This window comes from Oreochromis niloticus, linkage group LG3 (assembly GCF_001858045.2).
Source record: "Oreochromis niloticus isolate F11D_XX linkage group LG3, O_niloticus_UMD_NMBU, whole genome shotgun sequence".
Lineage (NCBI taxonomy): Eukaryota > Metazoa > Chordata > Actinopteri > Cichliformes > Cichlidae > Oreochromis > Oreochromis niloticus.
In genome coordinates, this window is record NC_031967.2 from 4689068 (window position 1) to 4714776 (window position 25709).

Sequence of the window (25709 nt, forward strand, 5' to 3'; positions counted from 1 at the left end):
TGCATGCTCCTGCCACTACGTAAGCCAACGGCGAGGTGACGTTTTTCACTGCATTGTTGCATTTACCTCAGTTAGTGTAGCCCTGGTGCTCTTTTTGAATCTGTTCATGTTTTTCTAACGAACCTTTCCTAACCTTTCTCTGTACAGATCTTCCTGGACTCCTTCTTGTTTCCCATGAACCCTGTTGGATGAACCTGAGTGGGTTTGAGTGAGTCACAGACTGTGTGAAGAGGCGTGTGGACATGTTACCTTTACCCTGGATCCCCCACCCCCACAGGCCCCGATCCTTCGTCACTGTATATATTACTGCTATTCCATCAGAACAGTTTATAAAATGTGTTATTTATTTAGAAAACCTTATTTTAAACTGTATCAAAGGAAAATTAGACTTGACAAGTCTTAAAGCTTCAAAGGAACAAAGAAGAGACAAAAAGTTTCAGACTCTTTGTCGTATTTGTGAGGTGTTTATTTTGGAGCATAATATATATAACACAAAGCATCCAAGAGACATTACACAATCAAAGGATGTGACTGTTCAGTGGATTATTTCAGGCTTATAATCACTTGAAAGATAAACTTTGGACCAAGTGTCATTTTAAAAATCAAGTTTGCATGCGTTTTATATGATATTATCTGATAAAGCAGAACAACATGTAAGGATGAGCAGGCAGCTGGTTTAAAAAGAGCTCTGGTCCAGTCTTTTCATGATGCGTTGGGTCCAGGAGGCAGACGCATCCACACATACTGAGCGAGACTTTTTGGTAATGAAGCTGAAACAAAGAGGTGGAAATGCTGCTTTCATCATCTGTTCTCCTTCTTTTTTTAATAAAAAGTGTTAAAGTGTTATATTTAATATGAAATTGGTAAATTTAACAAAAATATGTCCTTATTTGCAAAATTTTCAGTTCAGAAATCTGAATTTTGAATAAGCTTCAAAATTCTCTCAGTAAAAATGTAGTAATAATAATAATAATAATAATAATAATAATAATGTATACTTTATTTATCCCTGTAGGGAAATTACTCTCTGCATTTAACCCATTCACTCTAGTGAAGCAGTGGGCAGCCAATCCAGCACCCGGGGAGCAGTGTGACGAGACGGTACCTTGCTCAGGGGTACCTCAGGGTAGCCGTTCAGTGGTTTTGAATGCCCGAATATGTACTTATTTTTTTAAATGACCAGTAGACAAAATGTCATAATATAAACACTTAAATGTGTATTTCAAACAATTTACAAGCAAAGTAGCCAAACATCCACGTAAAATTGAGCAAAATATGAAAACAAACATGTTTGTGCCTTTTTCTTGAACATGTACAGGATAAAATTAAAAGACAATAGTAGGAGAACAAATACAAGTTCAAATAAAAAGTATCAAACTTATACTATGTCCTGAGCATCATGTGTAAAATGACAATTTTTAATTGTCCAAAAATTGTCCAGTTACAATGATCATACTGCATAATTTTCATCCCAGTAATTTCAGTCACTGTGTTAAACATTATGAAAATAAAATAAACCCAGTTTTCTTCACTTACATGACGGCAGACTTTGGGCATCGGTCATCAGTCAGTTGATACGACTTGATGAAGTTTGCTTGAATTCTTCCCGGGTACAACTTGAAACAGCAGTTGTCGGGACCATTTGCATCTGAGGAAAAAGACATGTTTCATTACACTTACTCAAAAAGCAAAACTTCTCTTTTAACGATGACATCTAAGGTAATCTTACTGTTGCAGTTAACTGCAGACAACAAGGTAGCTCCAAGGATGCACAGCAAAAGGAACTGAGTAATTTTCATTATGATTCCTCAGGAGTTGATGATGATGATGATGACGATAAAGACAACAGCTGCTCTTCAGACACAAGCAAGGGCTTCTAAATAATAGGTGGTGTGCTGTTACATTTATCAAGATCAATACTTCTTTTTTTTTGAAAAAAAGGTACATAGGGTGTCATGGTGTGAAAGAGGGAGGATGGATGTGGTTTCAAAAATGCTGAAAATGCCTCTGACAGAACTTTCCACTCGGTTACACTGAAAGGAAATGAGGCTGTGGTTTAAGTGTAGAGATACAGCTCAAAGCATGACACCGTTAACAAAACCAACCTCTACAGCCCCCTCGCCCAAAAGTTTAAAAAAAATATATGTCACAAAATATAATGACCACAAAAAAACAATAAAAAAATCGGTGAGCAGTCAGGTAATATGACTCCATGAGGTTTGCTTTAATTCTTCTTGGTAGCAGCAGTTGTTGGAACTATTTCCATCTGAGTAAAGAGGATTAAGATCAAACTGTTTAAAAAGTAAATACTGATGACCACCAGAGCTGCCCCTAATCCTCCTTGTAGATAATCAAATGGTATGAATTTCTAAATTCACCGCGCCTTGTTCTCAAATTATCGCATTCCCAACACTTTCAAAAAACTTGACCTCTGACCTTGAGATCACCTTGACTTGAGAAGGTCGCCAGGATTCAAGCTTATACACTATTTCAGGTAGCTGCACCTGTGGTATCAATTTCCAAAACCTTCACAAGTTATCCAGTTCACAAACTTGGGTGCCAATGCTGCCCGCCTGCCTGGCAGGTTAGCACCAAAATGTTGAGGAAGATTAGGGACATTTTTGTATTAAAAGTGTTATATTTTATAGGGAAATTAGGGAATTTAGCATGGAAAAATGTGTTCATTTCCATAATTTATAGTTCAGAAATCTGAACTTTGAACAAACGAAAAAACAAACCCCTCTGTGAATCGCTAACGTATCTTGGTTGAGGGGTTTGTGTGTCCCAGGGATCTCAGGGGCAATGTTGGCAAACTGGCAAACTGGTCCTGGGTCAGTGACCAGACAAAGAGCGATTCAGAAGATCACTATGAGCAGAACACCAGTTCTGCAGTTCGCCCTGCCCTGGAGCCAGGCCTGGGGAGGGTGCCTGAGGGCAAGCTGGTGGCCAGGCCTTAGTCCTGGCCAGGCACAGCCCGAAAAAAGGACCTGATGAGTCGTTCCTGGTGGGTGATGGGCTCCACCAGGGCTGCCCTTTGTCACCGATTCTGTTCGTAATTTTTATGGACAGAATTTCTAGGTGTAGCCAAGTGGCGGAAGGCTTTCACCTGGGTGGTCTCAGAATCTCATCTCTGCTTTTCACGGATGATGTGGTTCTGTTGGCGTCATCGGATGATGGCCTCCAGCTCGCAGTGGAACCGTTCGCAGCCAAATGTGAAGCGGTGGGAATGAGAATCAGCACCTCCAAATCTGAGGCCATGGTCCTCACCGGGAAAAGGGTGGAGTGCCCACTCTGGGTCAGGGACGAGTTCCTACCCCAAGTGGAGGAGTTTAAGTATCTCGGGGCCTTGTTCACGAGTGACGGGAGAAGGAGATCGACAGACGAACTGGTGCTGCGGCTGCAGTGATGCACAAACTGTGTACTGTGTATTTCAAACAACTGCATTCCAGTAGTGTGTGTAACATATTATGAAAGCAAAGTAGCCAAACAGCCACATAAAATTTATCAAAATATGAAAACAAACAAGTTTGTTCACTTTTTGATAATTTTCAGATCAGACAGACGTGTAGAGGTGATGTCACCTGACCTTTTATTTGATTTAGAACCAGCACTAATGCCAATACTAATGATGTGAGGATCCTGAGCAATGTACAATGACTGATTAGTGCTGGTACAAAAGAATTCACAAAATATTCATCCATGTTTTTGGATGCAGATAGTGAAAGCAGCACTACCAGAAGGATTTCTCATATGTTGATCTCCTTGGTAAGGAGTGTTCGGTTGTGTCATTCTAAAATCACGAGCTGCAGAGCTGCTGTGAGAAACTGTCTCTGAGGGTGTGGTGACTGCTGGGACCTTCAGCTCCAGTCAAGAAGTATTTGCTGTTGTCTCATTCAGGTCTCCTAAGGGTTGAAATACAGGGCAAAACTATTTAGCTGTATACAAAGAAAATAATCCACATCAACACAGGCCTTCTGCTGGACTATCTCTAAATTGCCTAAACATTTTATGATAAAAGTTTGAACATATGTAATGACGTGATGTGAATCTAAGGCAATGTTTGAACATGAATATGTTATATATGTTAAGGTTCTGGTCATAAAAAGAAGCCAATCCATAAGATGTTGAAGAGAACCACACTGATCCGTGGGTCCATTGCATGTTTCTGTACGCTGATGACACTTCACTTACATCATCTGTTTGGTATAATTCCCCAAACCATTCCTCGGGGATTGTGGTTCATATTAACTGAACAGCATCATGCAGAGTTTTTAAGTGCATATTCCTGATGCAAATCTCTCATTGGACTGAGATCTGGTGATTATGGAGGCCATTTCAGTACAGTGAACTCATAATCTGAGCCTTCTGATGGTGTGTTGTCCTGCTAGAAAGAGCTACCAGAAGATGGCAACAACGGGTGCAGTTATACCGGGATAGGCTAGGTCAGCTAGAATATCCAAGTAGGCTGTGCTGTTTAAATAATGCTCAAATTCCCACTACCACCAGCATGAAATGTTGATACCGAGCGGGATGGATGCAAACATTTACATTTGCACCAAATTCTGATCCAACTATCTCAATGCTGCAGGAGAAATCGAGACTAATTAGATCAGCTTCTATTGTCCAATTTTTGTGAACCTGTTTGACTTGTAGCCTCAGATTCCTGTTCTTAGCTGACAGGAAAGGCAGCTTGTGCTTCTCTATCCCATCTGCTCCAAAGTACGACATGCTGTTCATTCAGAGATGCTCTTCTTCTTCATTACCATTCAAAATTCAAAGTTACTTGAATGAACTTATGTCCATAAGTTTACAACCCAACTATATCTTCTGTGGGTATTTAAATATTTAAGGAGAAAATGAGGATTAATTTCTTTCAGGTTCCAATGTAAAATAAGTAATCTATATGATATATGAGGCATTTTTAGCTTCTGTTTTGGCCAAAACATTAACCTGAAATAGGAAAGAAATGATCAGACAGGGAATATTCTGCCATTATAAGAAAAGAAGACGTGCCTCTGTCTGCTATCATCAGGCCAAACCAAGGTCACACTGCCACCTGCTGGGACAAAGATGTTATGACAGCTACAGCATTGTTCAGAAACTAGATATCTAGTTGAAATTAATTATTTTAGGGCATTTCAAATGAAAGTATTTATATATGTAGTTAAATGATGAAAGTATAAATTATTTCACACAAATCTGATCACACATTAATATAAATGAAAGTCAAATCTCCAAAAACCGGTGGAAACCCCAAATTAACTCCGTGTAGTATATTAATTTCTTAATTTTTCAGCACTAACCCATGATATTTTACAAGGAGATGGTTTATTTATATATATTCTAATCTTAAGCACTAGAAGTGTTAATGACATATTCATTCAATGCTTTATCCATCACACATAAACACTGCAGAGTGTTTAGGGGGCTAGGTGGCGCGTACTGTCTTACCCATGTGCACTTCATCATGCAGACTGGAGGAACCTGGGACTGATCCACTGACTTTCTGAATATTGGATGACCTGCCCCTCTTTCAGAGCCATAAACATTACAGGGTGTATAACTCATTTAATAAATAATTAAATAATACTAATAATATACATTTTCTGAGCAACATATTCAGTCATGGTTGTAGGTGCACCCTGGAGAGCTTGCCATGCCATCACAGAGCCTCGGTAAAAGGCTCTAGTTTATTTTAACTTAAATTTAGCAATTTCAAGTTTGACCTGATGATGGCAGTGGTTTTTCACACCTACACTGCCGAAAGCCAGTCAGTTAAACAGAAGTGTGTGTGTGTGTGTGTGTGTGTTTGTTTGCCTTATTGTCACACTTACTGTCAAATTTGGTAGAGAACGACTCTGTTGACCTGCACCATTAATCATTTTATAATTAATGTATAAAAATTCTGCCATTCCAATATTTCTCTCAGCTCCACTGAAACAAGATGAAAGTCTGCACTACAATCACATCTTGACAAAAAGGAATGAGGATGAGAAGACAATGTTTTCACAATGGTCAATGCACATTACTGTGCAAAAGTGGCTATAGGTTTTATGAAGTGATGAATCCAAATTTGGGGGTTTTTTTGGAAGGGGAGGGGGGGGGGTCAGATCATTTAGTATGTCAATGTGTGGAGGATGTCAGGAGAGAGGTACAGTGTCTACAGACCTGTGAAACACAGTGGATCCTCCATTATGGTCTGAGGCTTCATTTCAGCCAATGCTGTTGGGATCTTGTCAAAATTGATGGCATTATCAGTGCAGAATACCATTAGATTGTGATGCATCATGCAATAACATCTGGGGTGGTTCCATAGTGTAGTGGTTTATACATTTACCTAACAAGCAAAATATTGCTGGTTCAATCCCTCATGGAGTCATGAATCCCTTTATGGCCATGTCAGGAAGGTCTGGTGTAAAAAATTGCCAAATCTAATATGCAGAGCTACCTGTTGTGGTAACCCATTGTGAATAAGAGAGTAGTTGAAATTAGCTCTTTCTATGCAATAACTGGGAAGTGTTTAATCGGCAAGTACTTCAGTTTTGAGCACAGCATTGATCCCAGACACACTGCCAACGCAGTAAACATACACCTGGATAAAAACGTAGTCATGGATCGGCCTCCCCAGAGAGCAGATCTCAGTTTGGGATCATTCCGAGATAATCTTGACACAGAAACAAAAGGCAGCCAATATCCAAAGAGGGGCTTTGGAATGTCCTTTAAGAAGTCTTGAGAACTATTTCCAAAGAATACTTAAAGATATTACCAAAGAAATTGCCTAAGAGGGTTCAGGTTGTTGAAGAATAATGATGATCATCTTAAATATTGACTTTAAAGCTGAATAGAAGTGTACAAACTAGAATTTTATTTAAATGTACATTTAAATCATTGCACTCATTTCCCATTTTTTGTGGCAAAGTATACAGAAACAAGGGTTGGCTCAAGACTTTTTGGACATTATTGTAAATCCAATTAATGGCTGCAAGAGAAATTAGGAACAGGAAGAGGAAAGAGTTGTATGAATGTATTTTGACCACTGATGAATGTTCTAATCTTCAGCCATAACATAATTTAGCAATTTGCAACACCAAGCACAAGACTGTGCCTAATTACTCTGCTGGTTAATTTGTGTTTAAAAAACCCCCCCAAAACAAAACAAAAACAACTTTTACTTTTAGAGACTGGATGCTACATAGTTTTCTGTATATCCACAGAAATATTTATATTGATATAAAAGAAATGACAGTTTCTAAATGTCTGTAGCATCTTTTACCTTCCAAAAAGGATCTATTGTTAAAAAATGAGCTGTACAAGAGTTATCGGTCTAACACTGAGAGTACTGGGCCATTTCCTTTAATATAACTTCTCTAATATCTCTGACAAACTACATAAAGACTCAAAACAGAACTCACAGAAGGAAGTAGTTGTTTTTTGTTTGGGTTTTTTAGTTGTTGTTGTTGCTGTTTTTTTAATGTCACTGTCAAGACTTACTTGATATGTTGTCAGTAGCGAGTTAATCAACAGACAAGCATTCAATAAAGCTCAACAAGTTCAAATGGCAGAGACCAGCAGACAGAGTAGCATTAAGTAAGGTGTCCTCTAGCCAGTAGCTCAGGAAGTCTGTCCCAGCTGACAGTGGGCAACAGTAGAGGTGAAGTCTGGACAGGCAACCAGTTAACCATGAGTAATTTGTAAAAGCAGTGGTAGTTAATAAAAAAAAAGACAGTTTGTCCTGGGCCAGAAAATCATTATTATTATTATTATTATTATTATTATTATTATTATTATTAAAGAGTCGATTATTTATTTTTAATTCCAAATGAAATTCCAATGATAGCTCAACCATGAGAATCTTTTAGTTGGTGCACAGAAGGAAAGTCAAACATTTACATACTGTTACAAATCAGTTGCATATATAATTCATAGATTGTGTTTAAATTAATTATATTTTCAGAATCAACCATATTATATGTTATTTGTTTAAAAAGTGTTATTTCACACAGTATGTAAGGAAGACTTGACTGTCTTCAAGCTTAGAGGGAATAAAGAAGAGACGAGAAAAAGTGTCACACTCTTGTATTTTTGTGGTGTTTATTTTGGAGGATAACACATAACACAAAGCAGAGAGACATTACACAATCAAAGGACTTTTCAGTGGATTGTTTCAGGCTAATAACTAGCTTTGGATCAGTTGAGACAGAGGTGCACTAATTACAAAAATCATAAAGGCACATTGGATATGATATTATCAGATAAAGCAGAACAAAGTGAAATGATGAGCAGGCAGCTGGTTTAAAATGAGCTCTCGTCCAGCGTTTTCATGATGCTTTCGACCCAGGAGAGAGACGGATCCATACAGACTGAACGACCTTTTTTGGTAGTGAAGCTGAAACAAAGAGGTAGAAATGCTGCTGACATTGTGTGTTGTTTTTTTTAAACAAAAAAGTAAAAATAACCAATAGGTACAAAACAACCACAGCTACAGGGTAATATTAGGACACAAAAATTAAAGAACAAATAGAAGTAAAAGTCTGAAATTTATACTATGTCTTGAGCATCATGTGTAAAATGAGAATTTTTAATTGTCCAAAAATTGTCCAGTTAAAATGGTCATACTGCATATTTTTTATTACAGTAATTTCAGTCATTGTGTTAAACATTGTGACAATAAATAAACCCAGATTTCGTCACTTACACAGCGGCAGGCTTTGGGCATCGGTGATCAGTCAGTTGATACGACTCCACGAGGTTTGCTCTAATTCTTCTTGGGTAAAACTTGAAACAGCAGTTGTCGGGGCCATTTCCACCTGAGGAAAAAGCATTACAACATGTTTCATTACACTTACTCAAAAAGTATAACCTTTTTTTTTTCTTTTTAAATGATGACATTTAAGATAATCTTACTGTTGCAGTTAACTGCAGACAACAAAGCAGCTCCAAGGATGCACAGCAAAAGGATGTGAGTGGTCTTCATTATGATCCAATATTCCTCAGGAGTTGATGATGATGATGAAGATTAAGACAACAGCTGTTCTTCAGATGCAAGCAAGGACTTCTAAATAATAGGTGGTGTGCTGTTACATTTATCAAGATCAATATTTTGAGGAAAAAAAAAAAGGTGCATATGGTGTCATTGGTGTGAAAGAGGGAGGGCTGTTGTGGTTTCAAAAGGTGCTGAAAATGCCTCTGACAGAACTTTCCACTCGGTTACATTGAGAGGAAATGAAGCTGTGGTTTAGCCCAGAGATGCAGCTCAAAGCATGACACTGTTAACAAAACCAACTTCTACAGCCCCCCCAAAAGTTTTAAAAAATATATGTCACAAAATATAATGACCACAAAAACACTAAAAATAGCCAACAGTGATGTTCAGGGGGGGATTGTTTTTCTAGTGTAATGACACATGCTGTGCTGGCCAGAGTAACATTTCAAACTCAACAAATCTATTTGAACAATGTGCATTATCATTCTTTTCCTGCTACATATAATCATGTTCTGTACCACAACAATCGTTGCGATTGCTTTGGTCGCGGGTTGCTGCAGTCATCCGTTGTTTTCATGGAAGACACAACTTAACCAACTTAACTGTTAACTGTCTTAATAACTGAGCACTATTAAAACTTGAAATTGTGACACAAACCAGAATTTTAACATTCACGCTATATGTTGTGCCTCAGCAATGCAGTCAGTACTTTTCAAAAGATGCAATTTTTACTTTGCAAAGCGATCGAGGATTTTGCTAACCAGTTGGGAAATACACATTTATTCCTAGTGAGTATTCTCGGGCTTTAACAAGCAATTAAACAGTGATTGGCATCAGCCTCCAGTAACCACCGGCCAACTGGTTGGGAAATATTGATTTTTGACACATTTTTTTTTTTGTGTTGCCAAAAGGTGATCAGTCTCTTTTGTGAGCCTCCAGGAGATTTTTACATTTAAAACTGGGCCGCTGTTGTCTGACGTAGGAGGTGGTCTGCTTTAGAGAACCGCATTTGATGTTTATGCTGAGCCTCTGAATGTAATATGTTCACTAATCAGTGGTTTATCACCACTCATTGAGAATCAAAGCAAAGGTGTGGATCACTCAATACTAACATATAGATTTTATCTCAGGTCAAAGTGTGACAACCTTTTCACAAGAAAGTGTAAATACACCACAACGCATTGCTGCAGCAATGACTGTTGCACTAACCACATAAGCCATCATCTTCTCACTCCGGTTAGGCTCAAATGCACTCTGGGAAATTCACTTCCACTTGTTGATGTATACAAGGCAGGAGGAGAGTTGTAATCCAGTAAGAAACAAACTCACTCCTGGTTGAATATGTATATCTTTTTATTATAATAAAACCATCATTTATAGACATTTCAAGTGAGAAACAGTTGCACGGTGACCTTCTGCTGTCTCCATGTATATCTATCATTCCTCTACAGTACACAGGTCTCTTGGAAAAAAAAAAAAAAAAGGAATACAAGTCAGACAATGCAAAACAACTGAGAACAACCAGCAAATCAACATGATTATCAAGCAATGGTACATCATCTAAAATATCTTTTAACCCAATTTAGTTTGAATGTTCTTTTTGACCACAAAGGATCAAAAGGTAGTGTTGATAGGTAGAGCTGAGAGGGATAATTCATATCCAGGCCAGCTTTAAATGTAACAATTAACTGGTAACTAACAGGTCTAATTGTGAAGATACCACTTAACTACACAAACAAGACATACACATACAGACACACACTACAGTTTGCAAACAGCTACCTGAAAAGGTGGAGAAACAACATGAAAATCAACAACCCGTTTTAAACCACGAGACGATCAGAGGCACAACTCAAAGGCTTGCACGTATGGCTTGCAAAAAGCTTTAAATGCAGTCCTGTGGTGTTTCACCACAGTGGGGGAGGGGGTGCATTTAGAAGAATCATCAGACATAGTATTGAACGGTGCTGAGTCAAAAACACAGCAGGCGCCCTTTCAGCGGCCATGTGGCTGAGATGATGATGAATTACAAAATGAAAGGCGCCTTCCTGTTTTTAAAGCCCAGACTGAACGTTCTACTTCAGCTAATGTCCAGGGATTTAGGAAAGCACAGCCTCAGCTGAGGGTTAAAGAGATGGAGAGTTCACTAATATTACAGGAAAGACAGACGGGAACTCATCACACACAAATTCAGCAGTACAACACAGCACGTGAAGCAGCTTCAAAAGGAACGACGAGACATTTCCTCATACATCGGCCTTTCATTCCTCTGATGAGGCTTGTGCAAAATGGGCGTTCAAAGTCATCACTCTCACAAAAAAGATCAGATTATCAAGAAATGCAGTGTGTTGACTTTGCACAGTGTATCCAATCAACGTAGCATTGGCTCCGCCCACTACTGGTGAGGATGGAGTGACACAATAACCACAGTGTGAATGCAGTGTCAAGGCCTCAACACTCCGTGACAACCTCAACTTTAAGCAGCCACAATACTCCAACACATGCAGCAGTTAGCAGATATAGGCCAGATCTCTCCCCGCTATGCCACTGTGACACAAAACACAACACAATCTGTGCCATCTCATGATAAAAAACTAAAAGTAGAGATGTGCGGGCTGTGCGATGCTCAGTATCCAAGAATCAGCTTCCTTCTTCCAACTTTGTGTTGGGCTCTAACTGAATATTGCTTCTATTATCAAATAATCAGATCTGCTACCCTAATAAAAGCCCCACAAAACAAAAAAGCAGCAAATCTTTAAACCACATTAAGAAATCTCTGTTATAATGCACGTTGCTCCAGAGCGGAGGATTTCAAACTCTGAGGGGTACCACCACATGATGGGTAAGATGATTACAGTGATGCAGGCTAGTAATCTGACCAACAGTCACTAACTACAGCTCCAGGAGCGACTTTTACACACAGCTAATGCAAGTAATTAAAGGATGCAGGATTTTAAACTTAGTAATCTCTCTGAACAACCACTTACGACCCACCGCATGTTGCAGTGTAGCTATTTAAACTTTATGCCCAAACCATTCATCCTTAATTTGTCACATAAATTACCTGGAACCAAACCTGGGTTGTCCCGCTCTTTCACGAAAAGCCAAATTTGTACCTTGAGATGGTGCAGCGAGTCCAACAGGCACGTCACTAAGAATGTACAATGACAGCTTGGGGAAAGCCCAGCCGCTTGATTAAAAAAAGTGAAGGTTTTGGTTAAATTTCACAGATGGCAATTGAAAAAAATACTTTTAAGCCAAGGACGACGGAGCCACGATGCAAACAGCAACAACAAAACTCCTGCATAGCGAGCCTTGAAAGTAAAAACCATTAACAGCTGACTGCAGACTCCTCAGACTTCTGTACCACATCTTAATGCTTCGAAGTTAATTTCATTGGCCAGTGTGGTTAGTAGTTTTGGATTGCTCCCTGGAAATCCTGCTTTGACCACACGCGCTGTGCACAGACCTCAAACCTGTGCAGAGAGCAAAGATCAATTCAGCTTCAAACTGACCCAAATTTCTGTGGTTTGGATGGTTGGCTGAGTTACGCAGCATGAGACTGTCAAAATGGAAGTTGTACTACATTCTGCTATGATCTTGTACCGCACATCGAATACACAGGTGTCTGCCGCCAAAACCAACACAATCATCAGTTATTTAGATTTAAAGAGATCCTATCACAGATCTTTGTGGACATGTAGAAACAGCCTTCTAGCTCTACAGTTTGTTTTTTTAAATGAACTGGAATAGTACCTCACTAAGCCTGAGAACTCAGGGTCAAGACTCTGAAGCGCTCTGCTGCCAGGAATTACTCAAAAACATGCAATCACGGCAACTGCCAGTGGGGACAGTGTACCAGGATGGATGTAAAGTCAAATAACTACAGTGCAAAGTTCTGAACCGTTAAGAGTATTTGAACTTTAAGTGAAGTGGTTGTTTTTGTCCAAAAAGATGGTTTTTCATCTTTCATATTCACGCAACTTATGCAGCCAAATGCGTGCAACGCCGCTCGAGTTACAGCCTGCAATCTAGAATGTGTTTAAAAAGAGATTAAAAGTGCTCCAAATGTGCAGACAGAAGCTCAATGACAACCCTTCATTTGTCTGGACCAAAGCAATCCTTTTCTTAAATATACTAAATAAATGAACAAAAGACTTCACACTCACACCAAGACATCTGAAATCATAACAAAAACAAGCTAAAATGTACCACAAATATATTAAAGACAGGGGAAAAACACATCTAACACTTTACCTCATTATTTATTCCAGTCTCGCTGACACAGGCAGCTTCTGACCTCTTCTAATGAACTAAAACATTTCATTAAACGTAACGCGGTGCTATCAGACACACCACACGTTTTCTTATGTGCATTTGTGTCATGCCTTCATGGATTATAACCTACAAAACTCCCCCTGTTCAGAAGAGTTGTCTTCATGGAAAAAGCTAAGGTAACAATTCGGCCCTGATTAGAAGCTAATGAAAAGCAAACTGATCAAAAGGAAATAAAAACATGGAGGACACAAAGGAATGTGAGAAAAATTAAAGTGAATGGAAAAAAAGGTGCCGCTACGCAGAAGGAGACACACAGAGACAGCTAGGATCCACCTCACATATTTTAAATGTCGTTTACAGATTTGACTACAGAGATGGACATTGCTGTAGACACTTAAGTTTCATTTGCCAAATCAAATAGAAAGGATCTGAGAGCTGACAGCAGTGAAGGATTTGATGTAGTATCTGGTATCTCTGTGGTTTCCTTTTGTCTGTGGGGAACTGAGTCAGTCGGGTAGGTTCATATATGTGGGAGTGTGTGTTACATTCTTCAGCCTTTCCCAGCTACAAGTTTCCAGTTTGCTGCTGGGCCTCTGAGCAGAGGAGGGGTGCTGGAAGTTAAATAAGGCCTCATATTCCTTTTTCACACCCCTGCTCAGTCACTGAGACCCCCACCAGTGTTCTGGTTCCAGTCGGAGGAGTGGCACGCCTCTGGAGAAGAGCTTTATCACTGCAGCCTCAACTGAACCTGTCCCCAACCTGACAGAAGATCTCTCTCAGGTCCTTCAGCTCGGGCAAGAGTGTAGGCTCTTCCAAAGGCTGGAGGGGGTCTGATTGAGTACTTTAGCGTGAGCTGGTTTTGTTCTGATCTCAGCTCAACGCTTCGGCACCAGGCAACCTCGCTCCCGATCTCTTCTGCTCCGTCAGTGCCTGTAAGACCTGAGGGGAGGAAGCAGGAGTGACAAAAAAAGGTTTTCAAAACAAAGATGCAGTGATGAGCGTAACCAATGTTTTCAGGCACAGTATCTAGAAAAACTGTCCCACCTGTGCCCACTTCCTGTTGCGGCTGGTCATGTGAATAGCAGCAATGTGCTGGAAGAGCTGGTCGGCAGGGATGAGGTCAGGCAGGCGGGTGAGGAACTGAGCCATGTGGATGAAGTCCATGCTGGTCAGGACATCCTGGTAGAGGCGAAGCAATCCCAGAGCCGTGCGGAAAAGGAACTCTTCACCATCTCTGCAGAACACATCCCACACTCGACACGCCAGGTCCAACGGCAGCGACTTGCTATACAGAGTGAAGATCCTGAAGGAACAAACAGAAGGGAAGGAAAAGTTATTATCACCTAGCGCTTATTTAAAAAATAAAACTACATAAAGGAAAACAAAGTAACTAATAGCAACAGAAATTTAAAATGACCTACTTGTCTGAAATGAAACTACTTGTCTGCCTTCAAACGCATATATAACTTCTTAAGTGACATCCCGTTTTTATTCCATAAGGTTTAATTTGATGTCTAAACCTTAGCAGCTATAACAGATTCAACTCTTCTTTTATATAAAGTTTAGGAAAGCATTTATTTTTGACCATTCTTCCAGAAGTGCACTGGGACATCACCAAACTGTTCCCACAAAGTTGGGAGCATGAAATTATCCAAAATGTCTTGGTATCCTGAAACATCAAGAGTTCCTTTCACTGGAACAAAGGGGTCGGGCCCAACTTCTGTGAAACAACCCCACAACATAATCTCTCCTCCACCAAACTTTACACTTGACATATAGTGCAGTAACACAAGTACCGTTCTCCTGGGAACCACCAAACTTAGACTCATCGATTGGATTGCCGTTTGCACAATATGCACCTCAGCATCCACTGATCCCACTGTGATTTTACAAGGCCTACCACTTCTGTCAGTTGCTGTCGTTCCCAGTTGCTTTGTTATAATTCCACTAACAGCTGACTGTGGAATATGTAGTAGTGAGGAAATGTCTGGACTGGTTGCACAGGTGCATCCTATCACAGTGCCAGGCTTGAATTCACTGAGCTCCTGAGAGCGACCCATCCTTTCACAAATATTTGCAGAAGTACTCTGCATGCAAATAAAATGCTAGCAAAAAAAAAAAAAAAGAAAAAAAAAAGGCTCCTTTCTACTTTGTTACAAGCTTCAAGAGATTTAGAAGCGAGCTGACTACCATCCGCTCTCTTAATAAAACAAAACAGTTATTTTAGGTGTAATTACAAACAAACAAAAAAACAACAACACAATAATTCGCAATATTAAAGTCAGAAGTCTGTGAATAAAAATAAATGATAGATATTATTGTCCTAGTTATGTGGCATATATGTGGTTAAAGTGAGGATACAGACACAAATTTCTACCTCAAATGGGCAGTGACCACTCATACAACCCCTTTCCTGTTTTCTCAGAAACACACCTGACACTGAAAGTATGACAAACTGAATGTGAGGCAAGTGTCATGTTTCGAGACGAAGGCATGTAGCGTGTTTTCAGCAAGACGGGGTACAAAGTGCACTGTGCATGTGGGTGGAGAACGAATCGGTAGAGCTTTGCTGCATCAGTGAAATGACACACTGCCAAGTAATTCATGTTCATCAATAGATGCAAGTTCACTGTTAAAAGAAAATAGGAGATATAAAATAAAATGAGGCAACAGCACAATACAGGGAAGCACTCACCAGTCAATTAAATAAATATCAGGTGTCAAGTTGTTTTTCTTGAAATGTGCAAATAGCTTTGGTAGATTTTCTTCAAAGAACACTTCAAATGCTGCAAAGTAAGTCAACATCTGTGGAGAGGAGAGAAGGTGGTCTTAGAGAGAAATAAACCCAAACCACACTTACAGTTTGCTCAGTGAGTCAGAAACAAATGACAGACTTTGGTTTAAATGGAGACAAATGTGTAAACACAGTAGAGAGGTTGATTACCAATTTTATAAATGTGGTTAGAAATAACAGCACTACCACTGCTATATTCAGTAAAACAGGTAATGGAATTTACTGACGTCTTAGGTATTACTGATAAGTTTTTTAAAATCAAACAGATTTTTTTTTTTAAAAAAAACCAAATACGTTAAGTTCTCAACTTTATAGCTGAACAAAGAGCTTGGCAGAAAAAGGTGATTTGCAGTCAACACATATGTATACATATATGTTTATTTAAAAAAGCTCAGAGTCATGTATATTTATAGGTACTGCATGTGAAATAAGTGGGCGCGCACGTGTTTGCTATGCTCTTTGTTTACTTACAAGGCTGTGGTCGACTCTGAAAAAGGCCATCTGACAGGGCTTGTTGAGCAGGTTGGCAAAAGCTATGAAGGCATCGGCTGTGTCCAGGTTCAGGATGAGCACAGCAGCGATGAAGGACATTCCCTGCACCTTAAACACACAGACGCACAAAGTCAGTACAAGCAAATACTTCCAGCAACCCTAAAACAGGTGACAGTGTGAGCTTGTATGTGTCCAAATGTTTTAATATTTAGACAGAAACACAGGCAGGAAGTCATTAACGGCTAAAATTGCATTGAACTATCGATGCAGGCGCTTTGACAGTGATGTACAAGTACTACTAGTGTGTGGACAATAAATCTGGGGGGAGAGATGAAATGCTGATGGAGAAATGGAAAGAATTAAACCTGCGTACAGCTTACACAGACTCGGAGAGTGTGTGTATGTGTAGCTGCTCATGGGTTGGGGTCAATGCAGGAAGTCACAGTCATTTCTACCTGTCTATAGACAAAAGCATGGGGCTGTGGGTAGGAGCAGCAAGGCAAACCACAGCATCTACAAGCACTGCTCATTAGTGCAAATGCAGCAATTTTGCTGTAAGAGCACACAGTGATGATACCGAGAGAAACAATAAAACAGAGAGCACAATTGTCTGGTCCAACTGACAACATAAACAATATGTAGTGGGTGACTTTTAAAAAAATACTGATTTGCTGCCAGCGATCATTATTCTTTATCCCAAATATTCACTGGGTTCACACTTCGTAAATGTCCAGATTGTTCGCTATTGTTCCTGTGCACGTGTTGTAAATTCAGTGCTTGGAGGTTTGGATAATTTAATGATAAAGTAATCAATCTGAAAACATCCCCCCTGTAGATTTTTTTTTTTTTGTTGTTGTTGTTTTTTTAAATAAACAGGCCAACACTGCAAATCAATAAAAACATAAAATTTTTAAATAACAGTTTAAAAAAAAATAAAACTTTAGCCAAAAATTCAGTTTAACTTCTAGGAATCAAGTAAACCATGAAAGTATCACAAGGGAAGGTCAGGACATTGTGAGAAATGAGAGTCGGAAATCCAGGACGTCACTGAGGCTCAATGCAAAGTCTCCTTGAAAGGAAAAAAAGAGCGAATGGAAGGAAAATAACTTTAAAATGGAACCTACATGCTGCAGAAACCCCCTGACCAATCTCCTGGGCACAGTATTTTAGGGTTAGTGAACGTCACACAGAGCTGATCTTTTGACTGAATGTTCGTGATGAGGCACAAAAAAACAAAAAACAAAACCAACAAGAAAAAACAAGAAAAAACCCCCACCACAAACAAACATGAATCTGTTGCTCAGAGAATTCTAGAAATTACTCTGAGCACATCACCTGTTAAACACACTAATGCCAATCATAAATGTAATATTTAATACTATCGGGAAAAAAAAAAAAAAAAAAAAAAATGATGTTCCTTCTAAATTTCCACTAGTAAAATGCGTTTTAATAGTGGAAATTTCCTAGTAACTTTTTATGATATGCTTGCTTAGAAAATGTTGTAAATTTTCACGTGTGCTCTTGTTCACAAGTAATTCAACAGAGGTTTATCACAGGTTCTCTTTTTTTTACAGTTGGCTAGCCCCACATTCTGTAAATAGCATCCTACATTTTTACTCATCATAGTTTGCTAAAAGGAACATAAGTGAGTCTGGCAGAAACATGAAACTTAAAAAGAAATACATACATATGGATGTATCCCAACTGAAACCCACAGATGATTGCAAACAGAAAACCAGATCAAATGAGACTTTTAACTACATTTGTCCTTCATATGATTGATATCAAGCACGCAGAGTTATCATTTTAGATTAGCTCTCAGCATCAGTACCAAATGTATCTACTGGAAATCTGAAGCACCTTTATTTAACACTAAAAACAAACCAATGGCATAATTTAATAAATCTGAAAATGTATCATTTTCCTCAGACAGAGCTTTAGTTGGGTGGAAAAGCTCACACAGATTGCTAACTGGACCATCCTCTATATGAATCTGATGATTTCATTAAAAAAAAAAAAAAAGCCCGTGTATGTTAATACGTGTCATGTTTTATAATGTTAGACCACATCTATTAATACATTCTATTGAGGGGAGCGACTACTCATGTGGTACTACCACCACAGCAAAGCTTATGTAACTGTAATTCATGTGCAATATATTCCTTACTTACAATCAATTAGCAGTTTTTGGGAGGTTTTTGAGAAAAAATATGATGGAGCTAAATAAGGTGATGCACAACTGTTTAATAATTGATATGAAAAAGACAAAATGCATGAAATGAAGCCAATGAGTATGAAGTACTTTAATATCGGGACACCTAGTGAAATATCAGCCCTTTAAATAAATACCAAGTGCCAAGGGTAACAAGATAAAGATGGCACAGCAGGTAAAGCATTTATTTACTTAATGAGAAGGAGTCGGGCCTAAATATTCTATTATTTCTTGCAGGATTTTGTTTTTCAGACTGATGAAATATTTGAGAACTGTACCTCACAGACAGTCATACCATCTTGTCTGTCTTCTTATTCATTTGGTGACTTTGAGGTAGATTACCGTGCTTTCCCCTTTTTGCTGCACTCACATTGAGCCCAGGTATCGAACTGTATCACACACCGGCATAGAAAATGTTGCATACTTCATATTCAGTACCCACTCAGCTCCTTGCATATGGCAACAACCTCCCACTTGGTGCAAATCAAATCGTATTATATTAAGCTAATATTAGGCTACTGTAGGTGTTGCGTGGGAGATCAAAGTCTGTTTAACCTTCATAATACACAATGAGCCGCAAGGTGCAATATCTCAAAGTTCACTTAAAATTTCCAAGAACAGTCACTTTGGTTTCAAGAAGACAAAGTCATGGAGCAACTTCAAGGGAACAAGACTCATATTTGTGGTGTATAAATGATGTGTTTTATCTGCTACCTGAACAAATGTATCAAACAGAAATTGTTTTATTTGTTCATTTGTTAAATCAGAGCATATAAATGAATAAGCTCTTTATGGTCTTTAATCTAAAAATCGAGCTGCATTTCAGCGCCAGTAGATGTAAGAATCTCATGACTAAATAATATTTTCTATACTTGAGCTATTCATGTGGCACTTTGTGTTTTTGTCCTAAACATGAAGATGTGACATGCACCAGTCACAGGTGTGAGTATCACAACAGGATGTAATATTGGTTAAGCAGGTGTGACTTACATAGCCAACATCAGGCCTGTAACAAGTGTATGCTCCCAGAATGCTGTGCAGCACATCGTGATAGGGTCCACCCTGATGATGTACAAAGAAAAACAAGACAATGAAACAATGAGTCCAAAAACACACAATGTACACACACCTTTTTACTAAAGTGTTATATTTACAAGCTTTCAAAACCTGTTTCCATCATACAAAATTTTATTTTAAAAAAAATAAGCAAGACGTTCCTTTTGTGTCTTCCTCAGTGTAGTCATGTTTTGCTTTGGTGCATCCCATTACACACATCCTGCTGATACTTTATTCTAATTCTCTCTCACTGACCTTCTGGAAGATGCACAGTTGTGGGAAAGTTCTTGAGATGTCCAGCTTGATGAGCTCCAGACTCGACTCTCTGTCTGAGGAACCAACATCTGGAAGACATTTCAGCACATTAAAAAACAAACTGGAAAAATGAGTATGATGTTATTATAAAATTAAAGCAGTTTCTTTTGAAACTCCACCTTCACTTTCAGTCTCTGTGAAGAGTGCCGCTGTGCTCTTCCACTTCTCCTTGGCCCGGGACAGGCAGATGTTATACAACTCTGCACAGACACACAAACAGCAGCACAGTCCAGTTAATGTGAAAGATAGGAGGGACGCACAGGTTCGAAGACAGTGAAATGTGAACATGATAAATGGACATGAAAGCACAGCTTTATGGTGCTCTGCATCAGCAAACCGTGAAGGTGACTGAAGGAAACATGTCCGCCAATTACAGAAGACTGTGACTGCACTGCTGTGCAGCCTGTTACAGTCTTTCCTTTGAACTGCTGCTGCCCTCTGGTGCTCAGATGCTGGATTTAATATTAAGCATTCAGAGAGGAGATGTGGAGATTTACACTAGTGCTCGAGTCAAATCTGAACTACAACAAGCTGCTTGTAGGATGAAGAGGTTAAAAAAATATGTGAAATGAAAACCATTCTTCAAATGATTTATTTGAAGAATTTCAGGTAGCTAATGATCAGTTAGCCTATGGTATGCAGCTCGTTAAAGACAGATTGAAGCTAATTGATTAGCTTAATTGATGCTAGGAGTTTAAGCAGCCTGTCAGGTGATTGGTCTAATAGAGACATTGATGGTTTGGAGGAACCGATTAGTGAAGTTAACTCAGAATTTTAAAACAGCTGATATTTATTTAAAGCTGCTGTACATAATGGCACGTTATGACAATGATCATTAAAGACAGATGAATACTCTGCTATAATACTCACCTGCAAGCTAGTCAAAGGCATATTAGTAGCAGCATTAGCAACAATAATAAAAATGCTTCTGTGAAAGTGAGGGAGTGCTGTCACTGAGCTGCTCATGAAATGACGCACCACTTTAAAGGGACTGAAAACTGTACGAGTGTGTGTGACTGCAATGTGTGTAGGATAGTGTGGCTCCAGTTAAAACGATGAATAGCACAAAGTGGAGCAGGCCAGCTCAGCAGTCACAGAGAGTGCTTATCTGCAAGCAGCCCTGAGGGTGGTGAGGAGCATGCACGCACACGCATGCACACAAACACACAGTCTAAGGAATGGCAATTTCAGTTTGTACTCCATTCTCAAGAGGAAGACGAGTGTAGTGTGTGTGTGACGTCCGTGCAGGATGAGCGAACTCATTGAAATGCTGCCCATTCCCTCATGTACTGGGGGAATTATTGGACCGTGCTCCTTAATGGACACTCTTCCTTCCTCTTTCATCCATCTCACTGCCACATATTCAACTACAAACACTGAGACAAATTGGTACACCCATCTGCGCGCGTGTGTGCGCTTTTATTACTTATTTTGTGGGGATGTGTGTTTTTGCAATCACCCAATGAGAAGAACACCAACTTTTGAGGTTCAAAATGCTGGCATTAAAGAAACTGTTACATTTTAAGTTGCAGACATAATTCAGGGCTAGGTTAAGTTAACCCAGCTGGTAGTTTTTAGGTTAAGGTTTGGCCTGCTAACAGATCTTCAGGATCTTTTAACTTGAGAAAACACACACACTCATTCCCATGTACCATGTGTTATGTTGAGCTCGTTGCCCACAGCCAGGCTCCACACTTTCCCTCTGACACTGGGGGGGATGCCCTGCCACCAGAGGTCCCTCACTCGTCGAGATGTACACCTGTAGCAGTGGGGGATTAGAGGGAAAAAAAATGTTAAGCACATCAGAGTCTATGATAAAAATGTTTTATAGAACGGGCCATAGGTTAACAATAACGTCATTGGAAAACCACTGATTCGACAGAAAGCAAGAAAAACACTTTCCTTCAGTCTAACACCATCTATACTGTCTTCTGTTTGTATTGTTATAGTAATAAAGATACATTAGACTAAAGGAATGATCTGGCAGCAGTACTGTAGTGATGTTTGGTAGTGTGAAGTCAATTAGTCACATATTAATCCAAGGAGTACACCTGCAGGAGGAGCCTGGTACTGTTATGAAGATTACCTGAGATGACCACACTGGTATGAACGTGTTTTGCCAGCTTAACTGCCACAACAAGTTATGTCTTGTTATATTCTTATGTCTGCATACTGCATTTCCTCCCTGCAGTGCTGGCCAACAGCAGCAGTGTAATATCCTCCTAATATGGTGCTGACATTAAAACCCAAGAAGGATCAAATATTGAAGATTCAGTAAACGTTTAAGCAGGCAGAAAAGTAAAACTGTCTATGTGGTAATAAAGAAATAGAGAGTTAAATTTGTTGTTCATTATTTTCTCTGACTTGTATTTCTTTGTTTTTTTTTTTTATTAAAAATTAAAGTCCAAAGACAACAACACTATTGCCTGTCCTTCCAACATGTACACTCCTATAGTCAGGGTACATAGGCTTTTTTCAGGGTCAAATTCAAGCATTTTCAACCACCTGTACAAACCCTGAATACTGTACATGTTGACCAAGAAATACTGCACATTGAGCATGTTGCACATTTTATGGCCAGGGCCAAGTCATGCATTAAACTGAGAATAAAACAGCAGTAATGCTCCATGTAATCCCCCGGTGTAACATGCAGTGAGGACCAACGTCAAGCTTAGACTTCATAGCCAGCTAAAAACAAATCCTAAACACTGATATGGCACTTTTGTTGTACAAGTGTCTCTAGTAGTTGGGATGGAGGCTAACTGCACAACTGAATATACCAAAGTAAAGCAATGAGCTTTATTTCTATGTGAGGGTATTTCACTGTGTTTAGTATCTGATATGATCGGCTTAATCAGCAAAAAAAAAAAAAAAAAAAAAAATCCCAAAGTTACCAGTATCATACTGTTATTGTTAAATATGTTATTATATTCAAATATATTCAAACCAGTCTTTTTTGTACTCACACTGTACTCCAATTAGGCAGGATCTCTTGGTTCCAGGTCTGAGCTGCTGTGCCAATGCTCTCTTCAAGCTTGCATCGATCCTCCAGCTGCTTCTTCCTCCTCTGAGCTTCTTTTAACTCTGCAGAAGTCATTAAACATAAAATTACATGGGAAAGAGAGGAGCGGACAACAGACTGGACAGAAATAGAGTCTGAACTATTGTGTAGTGTGCCAGGCTGTAGCATGAGTGGAGAAAAAAAAAGCAACATTGATGCTGAATCAGCAGCCTCAGTTCACTCCACTGAACTCACCCCTCTTCTTAACCTGGGCCACCATCTCTTCATACTGCTGCCTGTGTTTCTGTGCCTCCTCAGCTGGCTTGGCAGGCAGGTTACTGCACATGGAAACACACACACACACACATAAAGGGTTAGCAACTATGTGCTCTTCCATTACTCATGCTGAGCAATCTTGGAGTGTATAAAAAGAACAACAGGACCGGAAGCTGCATGTGTTTATGGAGTGAACACAGCTGCTTATATTCCAGTAAATTCAACTTACTGCCTCTTTAACATGCTACAAACATTAGATGACCCTTTTTTTTTTTTTTTTTTTAAAAAAAAAAAAAAAAAAATCTTTTCCAGTCTTTCTAAATCACTTGGCTGATGTCTTGCTAGTTGCTGGTTAAAATCAATAAGCATTTAAATTTTCTCAACACCTTGTGCTGAAACTTAAACTTTGTTGCCAGGGGCTGACATATAAAGTCAAAGGTGGTTAAACCTTTGACTTTATATGTCAGCCCCTGGCAACAAAGTTTATTCTTGGAATAATGACTCGGAATAGGCTCAGGGAAAGAACATAAAGGAGGAACATAAACATCTACATTCCAAGACAACAGTCAAACTGATAAAGCAAACACTCCACAGCACTACAACGGACAACGGACCTTGAGAAAAGAAAAAGAAAAACAATGAACTAAAGGAACATTTACAATCATTACAGTGCAGATTGTTTTCCTTTCCACTATCTTGCTTTGAGTCTTCTGCATGGCAAAAAAACGTATCAAAACTTTGTGTATATGGTTAACAATGTGTAATACAACTTTCATTATTTGGACGGCTTTCATGAAGTTCAAGCAGATGTTTAAGAGCATGCAAGTAGGTGCCTGCATCGATCTTGCCTCCCCAGGCAATCACTGACCCACCACCAAACTGGTCCAGCTGAACGATGCTTCAGGGAGCATCATGTTCTCCACAGCTTCTGTGGATCCTTTCATGTTTGCACTGATCAGCACATGGTGCCAGTGGTGGCGCTGCCACAAAAAGGCCTTTCTCATCAGTCTGTTTCTGTTTGTTTGGGTCACACCAGTGGTCTGCTGGAGGTCATGTTGTACTACTATTTTTAGGCACACCAGTAATGCACAAAGGAGCAGCTGAGAGACACACAAACTTTGTACCAATGACACGTATTAATGTGCCACCTCAGAGGAGTTGGAATATCTGTAAAAACCTTTCCAGGGTTCGTTTCTCGCCTCAGGATAACAGTAAGGACATTGACCCTAGTCAAATGTAAAACTAGTATTCTTGCCCCCGAAGTGCACCTGTTCATTACACGAACAACACAATTCAATTCACTGTTACTCATATAGCACGAAATCACAACAACAGTCGCGTCAATGTGCTTTATATTGTATGATAAAGAGCATACAATCATACAGAAAAGCCCCCCAACTTGGTGATAGTGGGAAAGAAAAACTCCCTTTTAACAGGAAGAAACCTCCAGAACCAGGCTCAGGGAGAGACGACCAGCACAGCTGAAACTGATTAAGAAGCTCTGCTCCTTAAGTGACATGATCCTATACTCCGATTGAAAAGTGTTCCTTTAATTTTTTTCAACAGTGTATAAAATGCTATATACATATGTGCCAAAGTCATCAGAATATATTTGTTATACTCTCTTATCAACTGTGACATTAAACATAAATACATACTGCATTAAATTTAAATGTATTCAATTATTAAATTGCAATGTGAAAAACAACATTAGTAACAATGCTAATTGTAAATAATCTTTGTTAACAGCAAAATAAATGTTAAAATTTATATGCTGTGGTTAGTCATATTTGTTATAAAATACATCATGTGAACTTTTCTAGCAGGTTTAGAGCTTGTGTGCAGACACATGAGAGGCTGCATGCCACAAAGGGAGCAGCAACTGAATGCAGTTCTGCCATTCATGGTGTCAAAATAAACTTCCTGGTGTTCACAGAGGAAATGTGTCCAAATATGTTTTCATACAGTTAGCTCATGGCTAAGCACCCGTATTCAAAGATGTCGCCCAGCATATGTTTGTATGCCTGAATGCAAAAACATTATAGCATGCTAAAAATAAAAAAAATTACAAAAGGGAGGGTAATGAAACAAAGCTCAGCGAGGGCCATTAAACTTTCAGCAGCACGTCTCTTTTACCATCTGTGATACAAGCGGGGACACAGTAAGAGCTGAAACAATGCTGAACAGAGCCTAACGACCTGGCAAGGGAAGGAGAACTGATAAGAAATGAGAGGAAGAAGGAGATTGGCTTTTATGTCTGATAAGCAAACTCAGCTGACAGTGAGATGGAAAGAAAAATGTG

The 25709-nt window shown here is 39.2% G+C and overlaps 3 protein-coding genes across 7 annotated transcripts in view; all 3 read right to left on the reverse strand.

Annotated features, from left to right (window-relative positions):
• Positions 1-453: 453 nt before the first annotated feature.
• LOC100704474 (eotaxin) lies at positions 454-1891 on the reverse strand. Its single transcript, XM_003458172.4, has 3 exons — positions 1730-1891; positions 1537-1648; positions 454-770 (listed from the first exon to the last, which is right to left on the reverse strand). Exons 1-3 carry the CDS (start codon positions 1797-1799, stop codon positions 677-679), a joined length of 276 nt encoding a protein of 91 aa, XP_003458220.1. The 5' UTR covers positions 1800-1891; the 3' UTR covers positions 454-676.
• Positions 1892-8069: 6178 nt separating this feature from the next.
• Positions 8070-9096, reverse strand: LOC100704742 (C-C motif chemokine 3). The gene is made up of 3 exons (XM_003458173.5): positions 8905-9096; positions 8696-8807; positions 8070-8386 (listed from the first exon to the last, which is right to left on the reverse strand). The coding sequence occupies exons 1-3, from the start codon at positions 8972-8974 to the stop codon at positions 8293-8295; spliced, it is 276 nt and encodes a 91-aa protein (XP_003458221.1). The 5' UTR covers positions 8975-9096; the 3' UTR covers positions 8070-8292.
• Positions 9097-10318: 1222 nt separating this feature from the next.
• The window catches only part of tbc1d14 (TBC1 domain family, member 14), a 42838-nt gene continuing 27447 nt past the window's right edge, over positions 10319-25709 (reverse strand). For all 5 annotated transcript variants that reach the window (XM_003458181.5, XM_005463149.4, XM_005463148.4 and 2 more), the window contains 10 exons: positions 23387-23469; positions 23097-23214; positions 21783-21889; positions 20250-20330; positions 20071-20159; positions 19750-19821; positions 16527-16655; positions 15957-16066; positions 14306-14564; positions 10319-14200 (listed from right to left, as the gene is read on the reverse strand). In XM_003458181.5, coding sequence (XP_003458229.1) covers positions 14132-14200; positions 14306-14564; positions 15957-16066; positions 16527-16655; positions 19750-19821; positions 20071-20159; positions 20250-20330; positions 21783-21889; positions 23097-23214; positions 23387-23469 — 1117 coding nt within the window. In that variant the 3' untranslated portion in view covers positions 10319-14131. The remainder of the gene's footprint in view (positions 14201-14305; positions 14565-15956; positions 16067-16526; positions 16656-19749; positions 19822-20070; positions 20160-20249; positions 20331-21782; positions 21890-23096; positions 23215-23386; positions 23470-25709) is intronic.

What these genes read in the sequence shown, in the direction of transcription:
- LOC100704474 (XM_003458172.4), bottom strand. Translation starts at nt 1,799, where the DNA reads ATGAAAATTACTCAGTTCCTTTTGCTGTGCATCCTTGGAGCTACCTTG. An exon ending in GTCTGCAGTTAACTGCAACA is followed by an intron (nt 1,649 to 1,729) that starts GTAAGATTACCT and finishes CTTTTTCCTCAG; the next exon opens with ATGCAAATGGTCCCGACAAC. An exon ending in TGCCCAAAGTCTGCCGTCAT is followed by an intron (nt 771 to 1,536) that starts GTAAGTGAAGAA and finishes TCTTTGTTTCAG; the next exon opens with CTTCATTACCAAAAAGTCTC.
- LOC100704742 (XM_003458173.5), bottom strand. Translation starts at nt 8,974, where the DNA reads ATGAAGACCACTCACATCCTTTTGCTGTGCATCCTTGGAGCTGCTTTG. An exon ending in GTCTGCAGTTAACTGCAACA is followed by an intron (nt 8,808 to 8,904) that starts GTAAGATTATCT and finishes CTTTTTCCTCAG; the next exon opens with GTGGAAATGGCCCCGACAAC. An exon ending in TGCCCAAAGCCTGCCGCTGT is followed by an intron (nt 8,387 to 8,695) that starts GTAAGTGACGAA and finishes TCTTTGTTTCAG; the next exon opens with CTTCACTACCAAAAAAGGTC.